The sequence below is a fragment of the Myxocyprinus asiaticus genome, chromosome 30, assembly GCF_019703515.2.
Source record: "Myxocyprinus asiaticus isolate MX2 ecotype Aquarium Trade chromosome 30, UBuf_Myxa_2, whole genome shotgun sequence".
Classification (NCBI taxonomy): domain Eukaryota; kingdom Metazoa; phylum Chordata; class Actinopteri; order Cypriniformes; family Catostomidae; genus Myxocyprinus; species Myxocyprinus asiaticus.
The window spans coordinates 10197179-10223439 of record NC_059373.1 but is presented as its reverse complement, the minus strand read 5'-3'; the positions used below and the strand labels follow the sequence as shown (position 1 = coordinate 10223439).

Below are 26261 nucleotides of genomic sequence, written 5' to 3'. Positions count from 1 at the left end.
ATCTGGAATGGCATGAAGGTGAGTAAATGATGAGAGAACTCTCATTTTTGGGTGAACTTTCCCTTTAGCAATGAGAATTGTCAGATTCATTTTTCATAAATGTTGCTTTCACTATTGTAGAACCGTACAGTCCAGCCGTGTGGGTGATGATGTTCGTCATGTGCCTGACGGTTGTGGCGGTGACTGTCTTCATATTCGAGTTCTTCAGCCCTGTTGGATATAACCGAAGCTTACAAAGCGGCAAGAGTAAGTTGCTTAATATCTATCTTAATAGTTTCACCCTATAGGCACTTTTATGAATGCAATCAGTGATGAAGGACTCTATTATGACTGAATGAATGAATGAACATTACACTTTTAGCGCTTTTCTGACACTACACTCAAAGCGATTTATATAGTGAACAGGGGACTCTCCTCAACCACTACCAGTGTGCAGTATCCACCTGGATGATGTGACGGCAGACATAGTGCGTCAGTATGCTCACCACACACCAACTGTTGGTGGAGACTAGGAGATATTAAACTCATTAAACTCAATTAAACTCAAACTTATTGTTGTTTTCTTTACACTTCCTGTTATCACCATCTATGTTATAATAAGTCACGTCTCATTTAGCTTGTTTTCCAACCCCAGAGGCAGGAGGTTCAAAGTTCACCATAGGGAAGTCTGTTTGGCTGCTGTGGGCTCTGGTGTTTAATAACTCGGTTCCAGTGGAGAACCCAAGAGGCACCACCAGTAAGATTATGGTGCTGGTCTGGGCTTTCTTTGCTGTCATCTTCCTGGCCAGCTACACTGCTAATCTGGCTGCCTTCATGATCCAAGAAGAGTACATCGACACTGTCTCTGGCCTCAGTGATAAGAAGGTAAACAAGGATATGAGTATTTTGATTAGTTGTGTTATATTTGTCTATTGCAAGACTTGCAATTTAGAATTTCACTATTTTAGATATTATTGAGCCAAACTGAGTGAAGATATTGCATGTGGTTGCACTTTACTTGTGTTAGAATAAGGCATGATGGGTGATTCATGTCTGATAAATATTAATAAAGTACAATATGAAATAATAATAATACTGTAAATGTATCTCTGAAAATATTTCACTTAATTGTTATATTGAAGTTTTCCAGAAAGCATACGATTCAGCATATGCTTATGCTGTCTTCGCATGCTATTGTAATTATCGTAAATACGAGTTTCCTACTTGGAAGTTGGACCTGGGATGCTCTTACTTCCGAGTCAGGCATTTGTTATGATGACATATCACGTATTCAAGTAGAAAACAAAATACAGAAGACGCCAGACTTAAATACACAATAAACAATTGCAAAAGCTGTTGTTTCTGTTGTACCAGTGAATAAGCATAACTGAACACACCTGCATCAATTTTACACAACCTATATAATGTATTAATGAAAATGTCATCTAAAAAATTATTAATTAATTTCCTTAAAACAAACCGCGAAGTGCGAGTCATTAGTTAACTATCACATGTAACACATTAATAGTATTGAAATAATGCACTGAAATTGAATTAACTTTGCAAAATCATTGCCTTCCATAATCTTTCATGTAGACATGCTCCTTCCAATGTCACAACTCGGCAACTCGGGTATCATCTAAAATTCCCACTTGTAAATAAGACTTTGCTGGGACATTTATGTGCTGGGAACTCGTAATTACAATACCACTTGAAAGGGCACATAATTTTGATACCCGGGTTTCTGAGTTGAGAGTAGACGTAAACTTTCAACATGGCGGAGAAAAGTACAGTTTCTGTACTAAATGAAAGGTTTAAATTTTTTCTAAATGCAAATACCTTGTTATCACTGGCCTTTTCAGTCATATATGTTTATGTATAGCTGTAGCCATTTGATGCATGTTGTACAGTATATTTTTATACAGAAAATAGCATCAAAATTCCATTATCGTCAGCAAGGCAAGTTGACTAACACTTATTACTGTGTCAAAACAAGAGTTCCTCAAAAAATATGCAAGAATGAAGCTGGCGTCCTTCATCTTTCCTTTTCTTTCCAACAACAAAGCACTTGAACATGAAAATGGGAAGTAAGATTATTCTGATAGCACATGAAGCCAACAGTAGTCTTGAAGAGCCAGACTTTTAATTACTGGCATAAGTCTGGTCCACCTTTTCAGTTTATGGTCAAGAAATGCCAATTTAGACAGGAAAAAATCACCTAAATTTTTATGTTCAGTTTAGTGGTCAGTAAATCTGACAGCTCAAAATGTGTGTTGACTTTGTGATCAGACTTTGCATCTGCTCAGAAGTAGTAAGCATTAATTATTTTAGATAATACTCAGAATATAGCTATGCTTGTGGATATCTAGCCTAGTTAATTTGTTTTTAATTGTGTCAAACAAAAAAGAAACATTTTCAGAGATTTGATGTTATGAACTTTGCAAACTTTCAGTGATTAGTTCTTCCTCAAAGGTGCTCATTACAGCTGCCTGGTACCTTATTTTCCTGGCAGACTGATAAAAACCTCTGCACCCTGACTCACGTATGTTGCGTAGCATCTTTCATGTAATCAGATTGGAACCGTTGATTTCAGCGAGCACTTGTCATTTTTGTGTGAATATTGTATGAGACGGTCAGTGAACAGACTGTGGGCATGCTGTTTGAGGCTGAGACTAGCACATGCTGGACAAAACTGATCTAAGGCGAGGCATTCGTGCTTATAAATTGCTTTTTGCAAGAGATGAAATGATAGTTTTGTAACAATAAACAACAACATGGTTATCTGGATGCACGCCATTAATCTTTTCAAATGTGTTTGAACCGGATCTTTGTTTATGCGGGACAGTGTAGGCCAAATTATGCAAATAAATCACTGGTCTATAATTGTAGAACAATGATTAAATTTTCCTTCTTTTACTCTTTATTTGGGGGGGGGGGGGGGGGGGGGGTCCACATCATAGTTAGCCAAATTAATAATAAGCTGAATTTCAGTGCCCTAAACTGTAATAAAATTTTTCAGAAGCCTAATGAAGTATCTCCCACTGGTGCTTCTCTGTTGTTTTCAGTTCCAGCAGCCCACAGAGCAGTATCCTCCTTTACACTTCGGCACTGTCCCGAATGGGAGTACAGAGGAAAACATACGAAGCAACTACCCCAACATGCATCAGTTCATGGTGCGGAACAATCAGAGAGGTGTAGAAGAGGCCATTGACAACCTTAAGACTGGGTGAGTAAATGGTGACTATTGTTGCTATGTAAAACAGAACGTTACAATGTACATTAGCTGATGTATGCACAACTGTGGCTGCACATCAGTTTAATTCTATATTAATGCACCAAGTTGCTTTGCGGAACAAATGATCACAGAATTTTCATTTTTATGTGAACTATCCCTTTAGATACTGATCTGAGAATAGACCTACCGCATCCTCATTTTAATTCCAAAACACTCTATAGCTTGAGTAAGGCTATCCGCCACTTTTTTTTTTATACATATTTGCATAACTTTTATACATTTATACATTTATATATGTACTGTGTAGCTACATTGGTAAATAAAAAAAGCTCTCAAAAAATTAGCTTTAATGCTGGCCCAAAATCAGAAAACAAATGTGTTATGTCCCAGAGAATCAAGATGTTCTTTTAAGTAGTGGGAAAAACAGATGTGCTTACAAGAAATTGACAGATGTGGGTGACATGATGGATCAAAACAGAGGCGTTAATTATTTTGTTGGCTGTTGCTTTTCATCTCCATTTCGAAGAAAGGTGTGAAGAATAACTTCCCTCCATTGGTGCGATGTCACTGCATGGAAATTGTATTGGGTTTAGAAAATGCTTACTGGTTCCAAACTGAACAAAGATATTATTTTTTTGAAAAGTCCTGTTCCAACCCATGATTGGAATCATACTTCACCTCTGACTCTCTTCTCTGCTGCGGTCCCTGGTACCTTGCAGGAAGAACCAGACCTGTTGCAAACAGCATGTAAACACTCTTGCTTAGATGAGAGTTGAAAGAAACTTCTTGCAATACAACTTGAAGAAAATATTGATGTCTGCACCAATGTATTGGGTCAAACAAGTGTTTTGAAACATAAAATCTATGCCACTCAAAGTGTTCCCATAAAACCAAAACCTATGCTCCTTCTCCTTTAGGCTGGCTAAAGGGGGGAGTGTGACGCTGTCATTCACAATCATAAAACCATTGCACATATTTAAATAATATATTCAAATGAAACATTATTCCATGTCAATGTCATTTTGAAAACCAATGAGAAGATGCCACTCACCATCATCCATTGGAAACAGACTGTCAGCCTGACTGTTAATATGAATAAAACTTATATTTTCCATACTTTTCCTAAGTCACATTATGACTGCTTCAGGAATTGAGGCCAACCCAGACAAAACCAAAGCTGTTCAGGAATTCCCTGTGCCAAATAACATCAGGGAGGTTCAGAGTTCTTGGGAATGGCTGGATGGTACCACCGGTTTGTCCCACATTTTCCCCAAGTGGCCGAACCCCTTAACGTGTCTCTTCCTCCAAACAGTTAGCTGCTGATGTCATCGAGCCTTCCTCTTCAACATGGGCCTACCGGAAGGTAAATTCCATCACCGAATCAGATGCCTATCACCTTCCTACCATCCAGGAAATCTTGGAATTGCTAAATGGTGCTGTAGTATTCTCCACCTTGGATCTGAATAGTGGCTATTGGCAGGTACAAATGGGTGAAGACAGTCAAGAAAAACTGCTTTCATATGTAGTCAGGGGTTATTTCAATTTAATGTCATGGCCTTTGGTCTCAAAAATGCCCCAGCCACCTTCCAACGGCTCATGGAAAAAGTCCTGGGAGAGAGCTACGTGGAAAGAACTGTTTCGTATATTTGGACGATAAAATCATCTACTCTCCATCTTGGGAACAACACTTCCAGGACATCCAAGCTATTTTGGATAAACTGAGAGAAGCCAACCTGACTGTTAATATGAATAAAACTCACATTTTCCATACTTTTCCTAAGTCACATTATGACTGCTTCAGGAATTGAGGCCAACCCAGACAAAACCAAAGCTGTTCAGGAATTCCCTGTGCCAAATAACATCAGGGAGGTTCAGAGGTTCTTGGGAATGGCTGGATGGTACCACCGGTTCGTCCCACATTTTCCCCAACTGGCCGAACCCTTTAATGCTTTAAAAAGGAAAGGAGCTAAATTTCTGTGGAGTCTGCAATTTCAAGCAGGTATCTCCACCTGTGCTGGGACATCCTAATCTTAATCTCCACTTCATCGTCTACACTAATGCCAGTGAGGCTGGCTTAGGAGCTGTCCTGGTGCAGCAAATTGGACTAGGCACAGAGGAAGTCTTGGCTTTTGCCAGTCATACCTTAAATTCTGCTGAAAGAAATTACACCACCCCAGAGCAAGAATGCTTAGCAGTTGTGTGGGCTCTAGAAAAATGGAGGGGGAATTTTCTTTACTGTGGTCACTGATCATTCTTCCTTGGTATAGGTCTTTAAGACTCCGAAGCCTAACACTCGCCTAATTCGGTGGGCACTTCATCTCCAGGAATTTACCTTTAGAGTGGAGTACAGGAAAGGTAAATTTAACACAGTTTCAGATGCCTTGTCCAGAGCACCTTTGGACTGCCCTGAAACTCCAGTACTGACCTGTTCCACCATGATATCCCTGAAGACTGAGGAGAAGCCAGAGAAAAGGGAACTCTGCCTATCACAGATCATGACCTCTGGAAAGTACAGCAGGCTGATCCCGACATTCAACACCTGTATGAGAAAATAGTAAAATCAGGAGAAGTCATGGTCAATCCGACGATTAAATTCAGTATATTAGAAGACAAAGTCTATAAATTTTACAGTTTCCACACAAAACTGTGTATGCAATGTACATAGCCGTAGCTTTTCGTCTTTAACTGCTTCAGTTCTTCCACAAAGACCCTTTAACTGGACATCTTGGCTGATTTAAGACCTTTAAAAGATTGCAAACTTTGGTGTTCTGGCTGAATCTAAACCAAGATGTCAAGTTATTTGTACATAACTGTTGCACATGCCAACGTTATAAATCTGAATGCTTCCGACTACCTGATTCATTGCAACAGACTATTGTGCAACAACCTTGGGAAATGTTAGGAGTAGACTTGGTGGGTCCATTTCCAAGGAGTACATCTGGGAATGTGTATCTGCTAGTATTTGTGGACTACTATTCCAGATTGGTGGAGCTCTTCGGTCTACGAATACAAGAGACAAAGAGAAGTTATGTTTGAGTAGAACAACAGTGTGTTTACGCACTCACCCTTACTCTAAGGCAGAGAAATCTTTTACTGCTAAACTTGCTCCAAAATGGCAAGGACCCTTTAGGATAGTGCAGAAGTTAGGACCTTTTAACTATGAGATTGTTCTAGAGGAAAGCGGAGAGGATTTAAGAGAGGATTTAAGGATTTCCTTCGGCTCAGGAAGTTGAGGCACAACAAAGACGTTGTGTGCTAAAAATATTCCAGGAGGACAGTGAAGAGGAAGAATTTCTTGGATTCACTGAGCAAGACCTCAAACAAAAGTAATGTGTATTTATGCGCCTTCTCCTTTAGGCTGGCTAAAGGGGGGAGTGTGACGCTGTCATTCACAATCATAAAACCATTGCAAATATTTAAATAATATATTCAAATGAAATATTATTTCATGTCAATGTCATTTTGAAAACCAATGAGAAGATGCAACTCACCGTCATCCATTGGAAACTTGCTTTAGTGGCAGGAGAACAAGATGGAGTTGATCTTAGCTCCGCCTCTACTTTCACTTTTAAAACCAGAAAGTGTTGAAAATCAAGATGGCGGCCGTAAGAGTGTGAAAGATAAGCAGCACATGTTAAATGCCAGCTAACTAGTGTTTTTGGACCCTAACAAAAACAGTGTTTTGTAGTTTTTCAGATTAAGTACTCTGTCGTTGAATATAGTGGAAGTTACTTCTCTAACCTGTTGATGCAATGGAGTTACTGTTGTGAAAATAGAGCTTTCCGAGCTTAAAGGATTGGAGTTGTAAACCTGGGGACTGCAAATATTGGGTGTTTTGAACTTTTATTTCTTTATTTCCTGTTTATTGTGGAGAGTAATACCTTTTTTCCAAGGCTAGGTGTTTAAATTTCCTTATACTTTGTGCATTTTAAACTATTCCTATGTAACTGAAATAATGACTTGACTGACAGACAGAACCTGACAGTCACACAATCGACAGCTGGTCACTGTCTGGCACCCCTAATTCAGCAAAAAACAAAGTTAAGGAAAAGTGAGAAGCGTTACAATATGTTTAAAAGAAATGATAGCATGTTAGTATTTTAGCTGTTCAAAATCGACCAACAGGGATTATTGTCATATTTGTTATTTTCATATTTGCAAAATGATTTGTGATTGGTTTTCTTTTGCTGCATTTTTCAAGCACTGATATTTCCTTGTCTAGGTTGTGCCTCAATTCTCATATTTATTATGTTATACTGTATTATGTTAAATTAAAAAATGTACTTTCCTGGTGCAAATGTAATTTAGCATTTGCATGTAAGCAACAGCATAATGCTGTGGATAATATTTACACTTTTAATATACAGCACTATGATTTCAGATGCACTAATTTTAATCCTGCATAATATTCAGAATTGATAGTAAGTGATTTTGGACACAGGGTTAGTTTAGTTTTCTGTTTGCAGCAACAGAGTTGGTGGTATTACCCTTAGATTAGGATACAAGGCAAACTGTAACACCTGCTTTAAAGTAGAGCCAAATAATTTTTTAATTAGTAGTGACATATTCTGAGCACAGGTCTAGTGGCATCAGATTTGAGACATGGCAGAAGTTTTTCAGTCAAGTGTAGAACGTTCCTGTGACGTTGCTTTTATGTGCCAATTCTAGTCACTTGACACCATTTTGTATGACAGTGGTTAAGAAGCAAAACTTTCAAAAAGCTTTGCTAGACTTTGTCATCATCAAGCAAAGAGCATGTGATTTCCTATTATTCCATTTTCATCTGGTAGCATTTAATCACAGAATCAAGCAATTCTAGGGTTGTGTATTGTTCATTCACTTTTCTGCATCATAAAACGCAGTGATAGGTCCAGAATTATTAAATAGCACTGTGATGTCATTAACACTGCCTCACTGTCCTTGAATCGGCGTTCAGACAGCCTGTGTGCACGAGAGAGAGAGTGTGTGTGTGTCTATGATCATACTATCTAAAGCTCAATTCACTGCATTATGCATTCAAAGAGCATGAATATTCATTGCATATTCTTAAAGTGGTTATGCTTCCTGACTTGAATGTAGAATCCCAGGGTTTTGTCTTTGTAATTTCTCGTAAAGAATCTGGCATGAGCATTTGGTTTGTGTAACAATAGTCGCCTCCCTTTGCAATGACTGAGACTTTAACTGAATTTGAGTTAGGCCCAGTGGCCCATAAGTTAACAAGCCAGGTTTCAAACTCACTGTTAGTTAGTTTTTACCTCTCCAGCTTACCTACTGCTTTTACTGCCTCCCTATTTCAGATGTGTTAAACTGTGGGGCAGCATTCTACACTATCAAACACCTGTCTTTGTGTTTCCTGTTCTTTTGGCTTTACCCTCACTGAAATGTATGATTCATTTTCCCCCAAGGGCTCTATTTTGTTGGATATAACACTTTACCTGGAATGCTAATGTGGTTCTGGCTGGTCTTCGAGGGCTAAATTGAGCTTGTTAATAACCTCAAGGTGTGCTTAGCAAGGGCTTCAAGAGTAGCCAAATGAAAAGTCAGCAATAAGCCATCAGTATGGGATTTGGCTGCAAAGATGTTAGTATGTTACAAGGTGGCAAAAATATGATCAAAGAAAAGAGACATATTGGTGCACATACTTCAAGCTTGAACTATTATATGGCATAAACAACATGCTTCCTTCTAACTTCTGAAAAAGAATTGCAGCTTACCTTTATTGTAAATGTCTCATCTAGTAAATAATTCAATATATTTTGAGTGTAGTAATACGATGAAACTTGCCTGTGTAAAATACTGGTGCTTGCCTGTGCAAAACGATTCCTTACAATGCTAGGGTTAGTGCTACGTGATTATGTACTGGACAAAATTTAGAAAGGGATTTTTCCGCCATTTCATCCCCAGGCAAAGATTTTAAGTTCAATCGCCAGATTTGTCGAAATTCCTAATAGCACATTAAGCTAATGTGCCTATGCTGGTGGCACAGTTTCAAGTCTGGCCTGCAACATTGTCCCCTAATCCCATGCCTCTTCTCTTTCTCCAATAATTTCCTGTCAGTTTCTACTATGTTTGTTTGTCTAATAAACAAAGAGGCAAAAATCACAGTTTAGTTACAATGCATCTGCATAATGCATTCCACCTAAACATTTTCCCTCTGAGGGCCAAAATGTAATTTAAAATACAGAAGGTATAAAGACACATGATACCAACAATCACACCTCAAATTGTCACTCAATAACTAATCTTTACCATGGAAGTAACTTAGATTTTTTAAAAGAACTAAACCTCTGCAGCAAGCCAATCCAATCACTGCTACAGTATTGGCCAATCTCAGGTGGTTTTGCTCAAAACAGTGCTCATTTGAAGACCAATGCTTGCACAAATTAGTCCTCCTTTTTTACGGTGCTCATTTCAACCAAGTGAGCAGCCAAACAATACCAGCATTCTCTGCAGAGATTCTGCAAAGTGCTTGTGCTTGTATATTATCACATTTATGGCAAGGAAACAAGACGTGCTCTAGAAATCACCAGAGGTTTTTGATTATCTGCCTGCAAATAAAGAAAGAGTATGCATGCATGAAGTAGCTGTGTACCAGTGGCGGTCTGTGACAGAATTTTCCATAGACGTTAATATATAAATCAGTATTGAAAGATCAAAGCAATAAAAGACTGCAGTGGTTCAAAATATCATGTTTTATTATATGTTTTTTTCTGGTAATTATGCTCCAGTACACAGATGATCTCATTTCCCTGATATCTTAAAATAGTCTTGATAACTACTGTTGAGTTATAATCTTTCCAATCACCAACTCAACACTTTTCAATACAACAAATGAATGAAACAAATGGTGCAGCGCCAGTTACAGACTACGATCAATGCAAACATTTATAATTGAATGGGGGGCACCATTCTATGTAGTAATATCTACTCACCTAATACAGTATGTGCAGACGAACACCATCCTCCACTGCTTCATTGTGTCTAATTTATTTACTGTATGATCCTGTCGTTCAGGTTTTTAGTTCTTCCAATACATTTTATTCCATCATCTTTGGCATATTTTGAAAGTTTCTCTTCACACTGATAATTTAAACTCACCTGGCTACCACGCAAGAAAGAATAATAATGAAAAATGTTTCCATTAAAGGCATCTGAGTTGTGTATGTTAGCAGGTAAATTGGTAAAAACAAAATAAAAACAGATAACTGTATCACTATTGTTGTTATTTATGAATAATTTTTTGAGGAGGCTTAGCCTCTTCTGACAAGTCGCCACTGCTGTGTACCTTAACCTAATTTATGCTAGTAGTTCAGATTGTCTATTTGCACCCCGGTGTAAATAGCATCTGCCACACAGGGCAGCTATTTGCACCCCAATAGTACCACAGAAAAATGTGACAAACTAGCCAATAGATGTCACTGCAGTGGTGTGTGGTGTAAAGACGGTGTGTGAATGTGTACCGTTGTCCTAGCAACCACGGTTCATATCCGCATTTTGTCCCACTCTTTTTTCCATCCGTTTTCCTGTTTCCATTCTTAATATTTCCTTTAATACTAATTAAAATAATAGATAAAAATGAATATAAATGTCAATTTCATCACAATAGTTTGGTCATGGTGAATGTTGGGGAGTGCAGAGAATATGGAGGCGGGGTCTGTCGATTGCACTCGTTCCCACAGGTCGTCATCGCTTGTGTGTAGATTGCATCACTGTAGTACTAATATTGTAGTAACCATGTTTTTTTGGCAGAAACCATAGTTTTAATGCAATTAACCATGGTGTTAGTACAGCAGTATGGTGGTAATATAGTAACCATGGTTCATTTTGTGGTTACTGTAAATTAAAAAAACAAAAAACAAAAACATGGTAAACCATAGTTACGGTCTCTTTTATGGGGATTCGGTAAAAAATACTGATGAATTGCAGTATGCTGCAGTTATTCATTTTGTCCAATAAAATGCTCTCTAAGATGAGAATGTCCCTCCCTCTAACAATACCTTCTTTACATTAGCAAGTAGTAAATCTTGTTCATTACTGTAACATGAACTTAACTCTATTTATATATATATATATATATATATATATATATATAAAACTTCAATATGTTCTATCCCAACTTCCTGTCAACACAGAAAAGAAAACCTTGCTTTGCAAACCAGTTCATGGGGACTTTAATTGGCTTCACTGAGTAACCATTACTTACTGTTTAGTTTAAGAACTGGATTTCCCTAAAGATCATTAATGTTTTTCATTCATCTGTGTAACATGTAACAATCAATAAAGTGAGAATTGGTCTCTCAAACAAATTTTCCCCCATGCCTTGATATTTTGTTTCCCATTTCCTTTCTCTCTCTGCAGCAAACTGGATGCATTTATATATGATGCGGCTGTCTTGAACTACATGGCTCGTAAGGATGAGGGCTGCAAAGTGATGACCATAGGCTCCGGCAAAGTGTTCGCCACAACAGGATATGGCATTGCTTTACACAAGAACTCGCGCTTGAAGCGGCCACTAGATCTTGCCCTACTACAGTTAGTTGGAGACGGTGAGAGAATTCCTATATGTATTGGTAACCAGTAGCCTTTTACACAAGGACAGTGGTTCAAATGGGTTCTGATGGACTTGGAAGCATAATTACATGTAGAACACTATACTAGTGTATAGTTCACCCAAAAATAAAAATTCTGTCATCATTTACTCACCCTCATATTGTTACAAACCCTTCTTCCATGGAAAACAACAGGAGATGACTGCCTCCATCAACTTTCACTTTCACTGTATGGAAAACTGAATTGCGACTGATACTAACATACTGCCTAACATCTCCTTTTGTGTTCCACAGAAGAAAGAAAGTCATATAGGTTTGGAACAACATGAGGGTGTGTAAATAATTTTTCTGTGAACTGTCCCTTTATCACTTCAGGTCAGCATGAATTACAGGTTGTAATTTTCAAATACAAAGACTCGTACCCATTTTATTTCACTATGACAAACACTCTCACTCCTATACAGTATAAGATGGTAAACCAACATCTAAATTCTTTGAAATAAGGCACCTTTTTGAGTTGTGTGACACTCACATGCTTTTTTTTTTTTTTTGTGGAGACACTTTGATTAGGGAACTAGTGAGCCACATCGTGATTAAAGACTAAATATGAAAGGGAGCTGAAAGAATTGAAATATGATAAATAAAATTAGGAAAATTGTCACAGCAAATGAGCACAAAAATGATTAGCCAAAGGGTCACTTCGGTAAACACTGCAGTAGTCGAACCGACTCTGGTTCTGGACTAATTTGGACGTGTATTTGGATTGGAATTCTCATTAGAACTGATTTTGCCTGTTTGAATAAATTTGATGAAACAAATTATGATTTTAGTTCCCATGATTCCATTTCCTATTATCATTACCTGAGCCACAGTTCAAGGCCATGCATTCATAAAGTATTCAGACCACTTAATTTTTTTTCACATTTTGTTATGTTGCAACCTTATGCTAAAATGCTTTAAAAAAAAAAACACATTTTTCACATCAATCTACTCTCCATACCCCATAGTGACAAAGCAAAAACCATTCATTGACATAAGTATTCAGACCCTTTGCTATGACACTTGAAATTTAGCTCAGGTGTATCCCAATTCTCTGGATCATGTTTGAGATGTTTCTACACTTTGATTGGAGTTCACCTGTGGCAAATTCAGTTGATTGGACATGATTTGGAAAGGCACATACCTGTCTATATACTGTAAGTTCTCACAGCTGAAAATACATATCAGAGCAAAAACCAAGCCATGAGGTCAAAGGAACTGCCTGCAGTTCTGGGGAAGGCTACAAAAAATTTGGCTGCATTGAAGGTACCCAAGAAAACAGTGGCCTCCATAATTCTTAAATGGAAGAAGTTTGGAACAACCAGGTCTCTTCCTGGGGAGAAGGGCCTTGGTAAGAGAGGTGACCAAGAACCCGATGGTCACTCTGGTTGAGCTCCAGAGATCATGTGTGGAGATGGGAGAAACTTGCAGAAGGACAACAATCACTGCAACACTCCACCCATCTGGGCTTTATGGCAAGACACATGAAAGCCCGCTTGGAATTTGCAAAATAGCACCTAAAGGACTCTTAGGCTGTGAGAAACAAGATTCTCTGGTCTGATGAAATGAAGATTTAACTGTTTGGCCTCAATTCCAAGCGTCATGTCTGTAGTAAACCAGGCACCGCTTGACACTTGCGCAATACCATCCCAGCGGTGAAGCATGGTGGTGGTAGCATCATGCTGTGGGGGTGTTTTTCAGTGGTAGGGACTGGGGTCTGGTCAGGGTTGAAGGAAACCTGAATGCAGCAAAACACAGAGATATCCTTAATGAAAACCTGGCCCAGAGTGCTCAGGACCTCAGACTGGGCTGAAGGTTCACCTTCCAACAGGACAATGCCCCTAAGCACACAGCCAAGGCAATGCAAGAGTGGCTTAGGGACAACTCTGTGAATGTCCTTGAGTGGCTCAGCCAGAGCCCAGACTTGAACCCAATCGAACATCTCTGGAGAGACCTGAAAATGGCTGTCCACCGATGGTCCCCATCCAACCTGACAGAGCTTGAGAGGATCTGCAGAGAAGAATGGCAGAAAATCCCCAAATCCAGGTGAGCAAAGCATGTTGCATCTTACCCAAAAAGACTTGAGGTTGTAATCGCTGCCAAAGGTTCTACTAAGTACTGAGTTAAGAGTCTGAATACTTATGTCAATGTGATATTTAAGTTTTTTCTTTTTAATAAATTTTGATAATAAGTTATAAAAAATCTGGTTTTTGCTTTGTCATATGGGGTATGGAGTGTAGATTGATGTGAAAAAAATATATAATTTAAAGCATTTTAGCATAATGCTGCAACATAACAAAATGTGAAAAAAAATGAAGGGGTCTGAATACTTTATGAATGCACTGTAATTTCCCTGGAGTTTAATGGAGTTAGTGTTTTTATGTGTTGTTTCATATAAAATTAGTATTTAGACTTATCTCACTTCCTCCAATCTTCAATATATATATATATAATCCTCAAAATAAAGCAGACGTCTAAATGCATACCATTTTTTTCACCAAAAATATGCCCTTGTCATGCCTTCATTTTTTCCACAGTGACATTTTCACTCTGATAAATGCACTAATGGCTATTGTTGGGAGGTAGGCCCATCAGTCTAGAGCTTTCATCTCCAAACTACTCTGGGTCTGTCTTACCACAAGAACCTTGAAACCAGGCTATTTCAGACCTCCATCAAAGCTGTTATTATCCTCCTCAGTCTCTCTTTCTCTGCCTCTCTCTTTCCTCTTCTTTGCCTTTCATGATTCTTTTCCTTGCTCTGTTTTTTGCTTTTCAATTTTCACCTTTTTGTGAACATCGTGTTATTATAACCGAAGCTGAATCAAAATCTTCACTGCCTGGAGATTTGAATTAAAGACTCACTTTGACCAACAATAGGTTTTGAATACTTTCCTCTTTCACCTCCTTTTGCTCTTTCTTCTATCCTCCTCTTTTCTTTTTGTATCACTCTCTACCTTCACTCCAATTTTCTTTCTAATGCCCTATTTTTAGGCCTGCTTATCTTTCATGTTTCTTATCTTCTGTCATTGTGCCCATTTTTTACCTTCTTTTCAGATGAGATCGACATGCTTGAACGACTCTGGCTCTCTGGCATCTGCCATAATGATAAGATCGAGGTGATGAGTTCCAAGCTGGACATAGACAACATGGCGGGAGTATTTTATATGCTTCTTGTGGCCATGGGCCTAAGTCTGCTGGTGTTTGCATGGGAGCATCTTGTCTACTGGAAGCTCCGCCACTGTTTGGGCCGTTCTGGAGGACTGGACTTCCTACTGGCTTTCAGTCGTGTGAGTGACCTAACTGAAAGCCCCAATAATATATACTGTACTCATCTCCAAATAAATGTTTTTTGAATTTCTCCCTATGGACTCATTTCACAGACTGTGTTGACAAGTTTCTGCCTTATTTAGCAGCGTACATCTTGCAAAGTTTTTATATTTTAAATGTATAATTAATTTTGAATTTTAATAGTTACCACTGCTGCAATGGGGTTCCTAATACAGCTGCTTTCTTTTTTTCCTTTTGTGGAAAGTTATGGAAACATTTTCTTTTGCTGTTTGCACATATGGGAACACAAAAATAATATTTGTTGTGTTCTCCCATTCTCTCCTATAGAAGTTTATCCCGCTATAGTTTACTTGCTTTTTCTAAACCCGAAAATGTGAAAATGTTCCATATTTGAGACAAATATACACCAAGAAACACAAGAAATTGTGTGCTCTATTTTATAGTGTACATTAAACTTTGCAAACTAAAATCAGTAAAGCAAAAATCACAAACTGAAATAAACTGAAATTGTTTAAATTATAAGTGAAAGGCAAGATTAATCTTTTTGCAATATATGATTAAAGTCTTGTTGCCTGCTAGTTCAAGGTTAGAGTACAAAGAGTGACAGTAATCTGTAACAATCAGGCATTAAATCCATAGAAGGGGACTTTGCAGCACACTTGTATAATTCCTGTCTAGTTGCAGTGTGATGGGCCATTCAGTATTCCCACTAAATACACAGAGGGATTTTGCAAAAGCCCTCCACTTCTCCCATAGTGATGAATAACAGAGAAGCGGATGACAGAAGATGGATCATTTATTAATTCTGTATTATCACTGTCAGTCTTCTTTGCTTACATTGTGGAAGGAATGAGGATAACCCTAAATCCCCCTTGCAAGCAAACACCATTTTTATCAGTGAACTGTAAGGCTGTTAAGTTAGATGGCACACTCAAATAGTGAGGTCAGCATTGCCATTACCTGAGATAAAGGTTACCTGAGCTTACAGTGTTTACTCTTGCATCATCAAAGCACAGGGAGCTTTAGTATTTCATTATTATGGTAATGTTTCAAGTCTTTACCGAGACATTTTCCAAGTGCTAAATCTGTGTTTATGTCTCCAAGGGGGATATTATGATATCCTGCTGATATGTAACTGTTTGCTAAACAAATCTTTTACTTGTTATCTGTTATAGGGAATGTACAGCTGCTGCAATTTCGAGGATGAAACAGCTCCAGGAGGTTCCCAAAGCACACTTCCTCAATACCATCATGTCTCCACAGTTCCTCCTCCTCCCCCACCTCATGTGATCTCTACAGTTGTGGCCAATCCCCCCATCACTATGGCACAACAACAACAGCAGCAACAACAAAAACAACACCACCAGCAGCTGCCAGTTTACAATGCCTTTCTTCCTGGCTCACCTCCGTCAGATGGACATTCTGGCATGGCTCTAGGGCCATCGAACAGTCCCATTCTTGGAGCACCTATGCCATGCTCTACATTCCTACCACGCCATGATCGCAGATTAGCAGTGGTTGATCGGTGGACACGTCCAAAGGTGGGGCCTGAAAAGCCCAGTGGTGTGAGCAGTGGAATTACAGACTTGTCACAATTACAGGGAATTGGGGCACACTGGGCCACAGGAGTAAGTGGAGGAGAGGGGGGTCTGGATGAATACAAAAGATACTATGGCCCAATTGATCCAGAGGGCCTAGGTGTCTCTGCAGAGCAACAAAATGTAGGCGCCCTAACTCCAAAAACTAAGCATCGTGGGACAAAATCCTCTGGAAACCCAAGGTTACTTCCAAAAAGTCAGGGCTCTGGACACTTATCCATTAACCCTGCATTGCCACATCCCTCTTCACCTCAGCAATCCTTCTGGAGGAGAAGCAGCCTCTCAAAAAGGAAGGGCTTAGGGGGCCCACTGTATGAAAACATTCTTCCCCTCGGTAGGAGAGGTGGTGGCAGGTATGGAGTGAGGGATGGAGGTGGCAGAAGAGGATGCCGTCCTCCTCCCCTTCCTCTACCTGTACCTGTGCCCATCTCTTCCCCGACCCAAACTCCCCCCTCACCTTCTCCATCCATATGCTACACAACCACTTCCTCCAGAAGCTCCAGCACCTCTAGTTCATCCTCTTCTTCAGAATCAATCTCCCTATCCAATTCTCCGACCTCCTCATCATCTTACACATCATTACAAAGCTTCAGGTACTGGGCAGATGTAAGAGACATATATGAGGACTATGACACAGATGAGCTTACAGAGGAGTCCAGCTTGCTTTTGGATAGGAGAAAAAGTCGTTCATGCATGTCCTCTCGATCCTTGCCCAGTAGTCCTCCTCCACCACCTATACCACCACGCAAACCTTGTGCACAGAGGGCGCAGATGAGAGACAGAGCAGGCAGTCAGCTTGCACAACTTCAAGAGTGGTGGGCATCTTGGGGAGAGAAAGAAAAAGACAGAAGAGCAGTTGGCAACAGAGATGATAAAGAGGAGAAACAACATCACAAAGGGAGAGAAAGAGAGAGAAAGAGGAGGAAGAAGGGTAGAAAGAAAAAGAAGCGAGAACAGCGTGAAAGGGAAAGGGAGCGTAAAGGACGTAAAGTCAAAAAGAAAAAGAAAAAAGAGGAGAAATCCAGGAGAAGGGAGAGGGAAAAGAGGTCTGAACAAGAGGAAGGTAATACTGATAGGAAAGATGTTTTTGAAAAAGGAATAGGACAGGAATACTCTTCTTATCCTGCACTGAGGCGGAGCTCTTTCCGAAAGAAAAGTGAAAGCTCTACAAGGAGTTATGAGTGGGATATTCCCATAAAAGGAGTAAAGAGAGAAAGGGATGATCAAGTAGGCGATGATGAAGAGAGAAGTAGAGGAAAGGAAAGGCATCACAGAAGCCCTAAGTCACATCACCACTCCAGACCAAGGTTTAACAATAAGCATTATTCCACCTCATACAAGCCTTCTTCAACTGTCAAATTTTGGGGTAGTGGGAACCCAACTTCAGAATCTCCATCGTCTTTTGTACCCCTGCTTCCACTGTCCTCCAAAAGACAAAAGTCTGTAGGAGCCGAGAGAGATGAGCGAGGAAGAGGTGGAGAGAGTCGCCCCCTTTTGGGAAAGAATGGAAGAGGTAAGGCCCGCTCGAGAGAAGGCCTGTCTTTTAATGAATGGGATTCTGAGGAGGAAGAGGATGTAGAGTCAGATGTGGAAAGAAGTAGACCAGAAGAACAGGGGAGACTGAGAGAAAGCAGAGAAGAGGACTCAGAGTCAGAAAGGGAAAGAGAAAAAACGGTTGAGATATACACAGATGATGAAGGTTCCTCAGGAGAGTTTGGTAAGTTTGAGAGATATTGGGAGGGCCACGAAGGAAGGGCGGTTGGAGGCATTGGGGGAGGAGGATGGTTTTTTGACACCTACCCTTCCAGAGAAAGAGCAGGCAGCATAAACAGTAGAGATGAATCATTTTTGGGATGGGGTGGTGGAGAAAGCAGCTTGGGGTTCAGAGCAGTTACAGGATGGGGATCAGGGGGGTTTGGATCAAACCAGTGGCCTCCAACTCCATTGACTCCCCCACCCCCGCGAAGATATTGGTCTGTAGACAAATTACCACTGAAGACTGAAAAGAGGTCTAAAAGCAGGTCCCAAGAAAAGAGTCGAGGCCACACATCCTGTTCCTGCCAGTCACCCCATCACTTCACCAGCACTGACTCCAAATGGAATCGAGTGACTTCTCAGAGTCAGGAGGAGCTACACCCCCATTGCCACAGTTTTAGCAGCAGTGTAAGACCCAAGTGGCAATCATCAAAACCGGACCGGGCTCAGAGCCAGGCTAAATCTGGAAGCCAATCCAACCTCAATGTACAAAGATTACAGCGCTCAGACCGATCCCGGCAACAGTCCTCCCCACCTCAGAGTCTACCACCATCTTTACCCCCTCCAATGGTCCCTGCACTCCCAGCACCACCATCTTCCTCTCATCATATACATGTTCCTCCACCTACCTCCTCCTCCTCATTTTCCTCCCCTTCAGTTGTTTCATGTACACCTGGTGCCCCACAGCCCTCCTCTTTGTCCTCCTCTAGTGCAAAACTCCAATACCAGAAACTTTGTTCGGGACCCCAACCCCAAAGGTATCAATCCCCACACGTTCCCCTCAAAACCAAGAGCCTGTGCTCGCGTCGAGGTTCTGCCCACTTTTCCAGTGTTGAAAGTGAGGTCTAAGAGACATAATTAAATGAGGAACATCAGCAGGTAGCCTTCATGGGCAATCAAGTCACCTACTCATGCCAACTGTTCATGACGGACGGGTTAGGTTGCTTTAGCTGGCACCCTCTTTCTCTTGCACAAACCTATTATACTTCTAAGAAAAAAAATTGGATTGGGATGTCACATAAACTGGAGCCCTCTCTCTTACTTGTGTAAGAATGGTACTGCCATGCTGACAAATCTTGTTGATGTTAGCGAGGCTGTTCATATGGGATTAACTTTGCTTCTCTTACTTCTTGGGGACTTTTAGGTGGAGCATCGAAGTTATGGGTAAATGTGATTTTCTTGGGAGTGTTTTGCTCCTGGATGGCTCAGGAATGTTTTTCAAGGCAAGATTCAGAGGTCAAAATACAAAGCCCTAACACCCCACCAGTGTAATTGTTGTGTATATTTATTGAATATATCTCAAGGGAAGTGTTCACAAAGGAAAGTAGCAATCCATTTTTTTCTTCTTCGAGCATATACAGTACCTTGACCTCCACCTTCTTTCACAAACTGGCATCTAGCATTCTGTGTGTTGTTGTCAGTGTTTGTAATCCTAGCAACAGGGTAAGTTAGCCATGACTGATCACATATTAGCTTACTGAAGATGAATGCCAAACTTAAGTGGAGCTGATGTACAGTCCTGTTACACTGAAGTCATTTCACAGGTCATCATGTTTCATTCTCCTCCCTTGAGCAATACATAATTAACTACAAACAACATTCAATACATATATTTTATATTTAAAAATTATTTTATTATATATGATATAAATGTTTTGTGATCTGGTTTGAAACAGTTGTGTTGAGTTATTAAAAATAATATAAGCACTTTGCTGTATTACAGTAGGGCACATGCAATGTTTCAACTACCTATTATCGGTGGCAGCCCTTCCCATCTCAACTGAATGTACATGTTGCCATGACAACACAGTGTGCTGCAACCAAGAAGACACTTTTAAGATCGTAGCTTTCTCGGGGGAGGCCTTCTTGTCAGAGCCAGTTATGGTAGCATTAATGCTGATGTTTGGAGTGTAAGGATGACAGGGCTAGCCATACTGCAGCACTGTACTCGCTAACTGAGATGTCAGTGATTGACATGTCATTATTCGGAGAGCGATAAGTGAAAGAGAGCACTGTTTACAGTTTAACACTGTGTTTTTACACCTTTTTTTACAAGCTGCTCTGTTCTGCCATTTATTAGCTTCTAACATTGTATTTATACTTGCTTAGCAAGTTTGCTTAAGATGTACAAGTAGCAGCAAGGAAAACCTGGGTAAATGAGAGGAAATTAGATTTACAAATTTATGTTTTCACTAGACATATCTGTTAAGTAAAAAAGCCGGATCAAGTTTTCGCTCAACTGTGAGAAAGACTGATTATTAAAACAGTCATGTAGATCTTTTGTTTTATTTCGCTTTTACCATTAGGCAAGCTAGCATCTTTGAAGTGATTGCTATAATTGACTGTGAATATTGCTAAGGGCAAATGCATGTTGGCAGCAGGTCTGAGTCAACTATGTGTGTGTGTGTGTGTGTGTTTGTGTGTGTGTGTATGTTTAAAAAAATTCAACATGTGCAAACATTTTATTGTCTTACATTCTGTGTTTCTTTTTGTTGAGATTACTGGGTTGGTTGTTGAATTATGTTATTATGTTGGCTTGACAAATCCAACTTGCTGTTATTGAACAAAATTGAGTTAAGGTTTTTTCACAATTCCTAACTCAGTTTTGACTTTAACGGCTCCTAGAGCTTTGAAACTAGAGTATATGTCCTCCAAACTTGGCACAGACCTTCAGGCTGTTCTGACTTGGTATGCTTTTTTTTATTGAACTCACGGTTTTCTAGTAGTGGGGGGAACAATCCCCAACATCTCTAAACTGTATAGATGTTAACATTTTTAAACTACATAAGGCCTAAATATCCTTAAAATTTTAATGCTTGTGGAACTTGTTGAACACCAAATTTGTCTCGCCAAACATTTTTTTTTTTTCATTTTCAAGTTTTTATTTATGAATAATATTAATTTTTAAGTGCATATTTGACAGAACTATGTACAGTCCAACAGGCTAAATGTTTTTTGTATGTGCTTGTAACTGCATCTGAGCCATATCAAGCTTATTTGTTGTATGCTGAGCTTTATTTAAGTAGTACTAATTAATCTGGCTATATTTTGTTGTCAATGGGCTAAACAGTAATGTCAAGCGATACAGTAATTTAAACTAGAAACATAATCAGTGATATTTTTTATCAACACTGATTACTTGTGTTTGGAAAAACAGAAGAGCAGTTACACAAATTGTGTCAATCCTGAACAGAATCATAATACACTGCCTCACTATGACAGATTTCCAAGTCATTCTGACTAGTTTATCTTGACATTAACATTTAGAATATTTGGCAGCTATGTATGTATATCCTTTTACTCCAACTTTGTTGTGTAATACTTGTCTGGGTTACTTTATATTTAGATGTACCTCATGTATGTATTTGTGAAGTTTAGATAGCAATAGAGAAATAGCTGTTCAGCATAGTATAGCTAAATACAAAAGTATTGTTTTCAAACACTTCTGTCAGCAGACTAAATTCCATTTGTTTCATGAATTACCTACAATTACCTGTGTAATTTTGAATCCTCTTTCCATTCCATTGCGCACAGAAATTGACAACATTGATCAAATATTTTGGCTGAACCAGCAAGGACCTTAAGATCATGCTTTTTGTCCCTTTTGATTTTCAAATTGAATAAAATATCAGGAATATTGCACAACGTTTAGTAGGAACCACCGCTACCAAGAATCTTAAAAAGGCCTTTCTCTAGACATGTGTCTTGTTGTATTGATAGTGTCTTTGACAGTGAATGTTTTGTTTGTTTGCTCATTTATTTATTACTCTAAGGATAAGTCTTTTATTGAAGCAGCAGCATATAATATATAGAAATATATATATATATATATATATATATATATATATATATATATATATATCATACATATATATCATACATGTATATAGTTCAACAAATATCATGCATGTGTATATATATATATATATATATATATATATATATATATATATACAGTGTATAATGTTTATCTTCTACATTTATTCTCTTTGAATTGGTCTTCTTTTGTCTCTATGTCCTCTCTTGTCTCATAACAGCATCAGAGACCAGTCTCCAACTGTGTTTTTATAAATAACACGGCCGACCATTGACTACAATTAATTTATGTTGCAAATAACCAATGCTGTGATTGAGGTGTGTATGTGTCACTGTCCCTGTAGTGAAAGTTTTGGACGTGGTGATACAACTTTAGAAGATAAAACTCTTAGAGCAGCTGTAGGCTCCTCACTGGGCTCACTTTGAGGTGGCAAGTAGGTCTGAAGCAGACAGCTGCTCTTCTGAAGTCAACAGCTACGCCGTTTGCAGCATTCTGTCCATGTGTGTCACATGGGCCTGGCTTTGGAAATGGTATGTGTGTGTGCTCTTGTCTGTGCCAAGCTGCATAATGCTGAAAACACATTCAAACACATGCAATGCTGCTCTGTAATACTTTATGATAATGTAGCTGAGCAGAGCTAGTTATGTTTTATGCCACTCTGTGCCAGGACAGTAGTGCCCCCCGGTACCACTGTGTTAGGTTCTTGTGCCATACTTCCCTCAGTAAGGGAGCCTCACAGGGGGGCCACTCGCTGGGCTGCTCAACCATGGGAGACTATACTATGCTGTGCTGCAAGCAGAACAGAATAAAAGACTTTTAATACAACTGTATTTTGTCTGTTTTGTTGGGATCAGCATGTGTTCAGCAGAGATTGTTTTTTTTTTAATTAGTAAGCCTTTTGTTTTCTAACTTACTGGGGAGATGGGGAATTGAAAAGAAAACATCTTTTGGAAATCGTTGGCGAGGAGGACACCCTTTTTAGAGAGGCCTTTAACATAACAGAGTTTGGACTTACTTATCTAAAGACTATAGTGAAGAAAAATCAACAAAGAGATCTCATTAATGTCTCAAATGTTTCTCATAACAGAAAATAGATTAAATAGGATTTAGGTCTCCTGCTTCTCGGATATTTCTCCTGAAAAAAGACCCCAGTGATCTCACTTGTCCCGCCTAGAGTTTTAAAAGTGATCTCAACAATGTCACAAATTGTGCACAGATTTGATTACATACCAAATCTCAGAGTTCAAATGAACTTATTCTTACAGTACCAAATTACCTGAGTTATGCTATCCATGTTAATTTTATTGCATTTATACTATTAATCCTACTGCACATCAACTATTCATTTATTTTTGTCTCTTTTTGTTCCTCCTAAGAAATGTTAGGAAAAACATTGCAAAGTTGATACTTCAATGAAACATCATAGTAGCCTATTGTGATGTCCAATTCGCGAACAATTTTTTTTTTAACCAATTAGCAAAGCTTTGGATTTCTTTGTTTAGGAGTAAAACTGAAATGGGAACAAAGTTGTTAATAAATTGGGAATAATAGGCAATTATTAATAATTAACATCAACAGCACTATTGTTAGTGATGTTACTGTAACAATAATGAACAATAAACAAGACCTGATGTAATTTATAAAACCTAATTGTGAAAGTACTGTGATAAAGAGCCATTTTAATACAAAATATTACAAAAAACTGCTGCACAGGGACTTTAGAGAACACTTTAGAGGGATGACTTGAGTTGTTTTTTGAACTGGTTTAATGAAACTAAACCATTTGCACGAACCAATTGCTAAGATGAATCAGACTTCCCAACACTACTTCTGCAAAAACTCTGGAATAAATTGAGGCTTATAAATGCAGCAAAACATCAACTCATAGAAAGAAAAATCCATGGCCTTGGCCATATTAAATGTCATGACATCCACAGCATTGCATTCAATTCACTATGCTTGCTATTGCATTTCTAATGAATCTACAGTTTATCACCCAATGCCAAAAACAGTATTCCAACATTTGCAGTACTCACTCAGAACCAGCATGTGAGCTCAGTGTGAGCGAGAGAATCCAATGAGAAATATTGGAAGTAGGAGATACAGTAAGAGAGCTATTGGTCACCGTGCTGTTGGTTTGCAGGAACATTCGAAATTGTACAACCCATGAGAAATATAAGCATGTAAAACGTCCTGGTTACTTACGTAACCTCTGTTCCCTGATGGAGGGAACAAGAAGTTGTGTCGAAGTAGTGACACTAGGGTTCACTCTTGGGAGCCCAAGACACCTCTGGTCTTTGATAAAAGGCCAATGAAAATTGGCGAGTGGTATTTGCATGCCACTCCCCCAGACATACGGGTATAAAAGGAGCTGGTATGCAACCACTCATTCAGGTTTTATGCTGAGGAGCCGAGACAAGCTCCGGCCATTTCAGCGGGTAGTTCAGCAGAGACTCAACGTCTCGTTCCCTCCATCAGGGAACGGAGGTTACGCAAGTAACCAGGACGTTCCCTATCTGTCACTCACTTGACGTTGTGTCGATGTAGTGACACTAGTGGTCCCTATACGAAACGCCACAACTGGCTGAACTGTGTTACGTGAGCTGGTGGTGTGTGACGCGCAGACCACTGTGTGTCTTGTAGCCAGTACACCAGGTTGACGTAACCTCCCCCAACATAGTTATGAGTGTCGAACGGCCCTTTGGCGACAAGTCGACTACACAAAAGATAGAGACAGGCTAACCCAGTCGTGGCCTCTTTTCCCCTTCTTTTTTTCCACTCCCTAAAAAAGAAGGGGGATTATCCGACTGGGCCGCCAGGTCTAGTCCGCAGAGACCACACATCGCCCAAAGAGAGGGGGGAATATTTAAGTGGAAAAATATGTCACATGGTATTGCCGACCATGTGGAGAGTCTTCAAGGTAGATCCTGCCCAAGGGGGGAGGAGTTACTACAAACATGGAGACTGGGGCAGAAGGAATGCCTGTAGCCGAGTCGGACGGTCCGGATCAGCCATCGCGATGGACTGGAAAGCGCAAGCCACGCATCCAAGTTCCGCGCAAGGGGGACCAAGGGGACAACGTTGTCAGACGTACCGGCAGGTGGGGCCTCGTGGCAAGGCGGAGCTCGAGGTGCCACACCACGTCGTGGCGGTGGCGGTTGTGTGCCACAGCTGGGCACTCAGGGGCTGGAAGACCTTCGCTGCAGTGCCAATCCTGCAAGGAAAAACCGTGGACGGTTGTCATGATGATGACAGTGCACACCGGGTATGTGACCCAGGGAAGAAGGAAACCGCTCTTTTGCTGAACTGTTGGGTACCGCAGCCATTTGGGCATGCGGCGAAATCAAACGAAAAGGCAACAAAAGATTCTCCACCCAGCCCTCCACCGGGGGATGGAGTGGTCTTCTTACCAGTTCCAGGTGAGTGAGTTTCTTCATCCCTGGGTCGCCCATTTCAGGGGCGCTTTGACGACCTCCGTGGGTTCTTAGCGGCTGACTGTGAGACGGGTGGCATCTGCTTCCTGCAGCAGGCTCCATGCTGTGGCCAGGCCGAAGGGGCGGGCTGCGGCAGAGCCGGTGCAGTCACCGCAGGGGGATGCCCTTGGGGATGAGCAGACGGGGTGCGGGATCTCGAACCGTGCTGGGGCAGGATATGCTGGATAGCCTCCGTCTGCTGCTTTACCGCCGAGAACTGCTGGGCAAAGTCCTTGACAGTGTCGCCGAATAGGCCAGTCTGGGAAATGGGGGCAAGCAAGGAACCGTGTCTTGTCGGCCTCACCCATCTCGACCAGTTTGAGCCAAAGGTGGCGCTCCTGGACCACTAATGTGGCCATCGTCTGCCCGAGAGACCGCGCCGTGACCTACGTTGCTCGGAGAGCGAGGTCGGTCGCCGAGCGCAGTTCCTGCATCAAATCTGGGGCGGAACTACCCTCGTGCAGTTCTTTCAACGCCTTGGCTTGGTGGACCTGCAGGAGAGCCATGGCGTGCAGGGCAGAGGCGGCT

At 40.2% G+C, this 26261-nt stretch overlaps 1 protein-coding gene across 1 annotated transcript in view; it reads left to right on the top strand.

Annotated features, from left to right (window-relative positions):
• Positions 1 to 20791, top strand: part of grin2da (glutamate receptor, ionotropic, N-methyl D-aspartate 2D, a) — a 73559-nt gene extending 52768 nt beyond the window's left edge. The window contains exons 9-14 of the mRNA XM_051664769.1: positions 121 to 246; positions 635 to 864; positions 3045 to 3205; positions 11573 to 11760; positions 14857 to 15089; positions 16266 to 20791. Coding sequence (XP_051520729.1) covers positions 121 to 246; positions 635 to 864; positions 3045 to 3205; positions 11573 to 11760; positions 14857 to 15089; positions 16266 to 19292 — 3965 coding nt within the window. The 3' untranslated portion in view covers positions 19293 to 20791. The remainder of the gene's footprint in view (positions 1 to 120; positions 247 to 634; positions 865 to 3044; positions 3206 to 11572; positions 11761 to 14856; positions 15090 to 16265) is intronic.
• The last annotated feature ends 5470 nt before the right edge of the window (positions 20792 to 26261 follow it).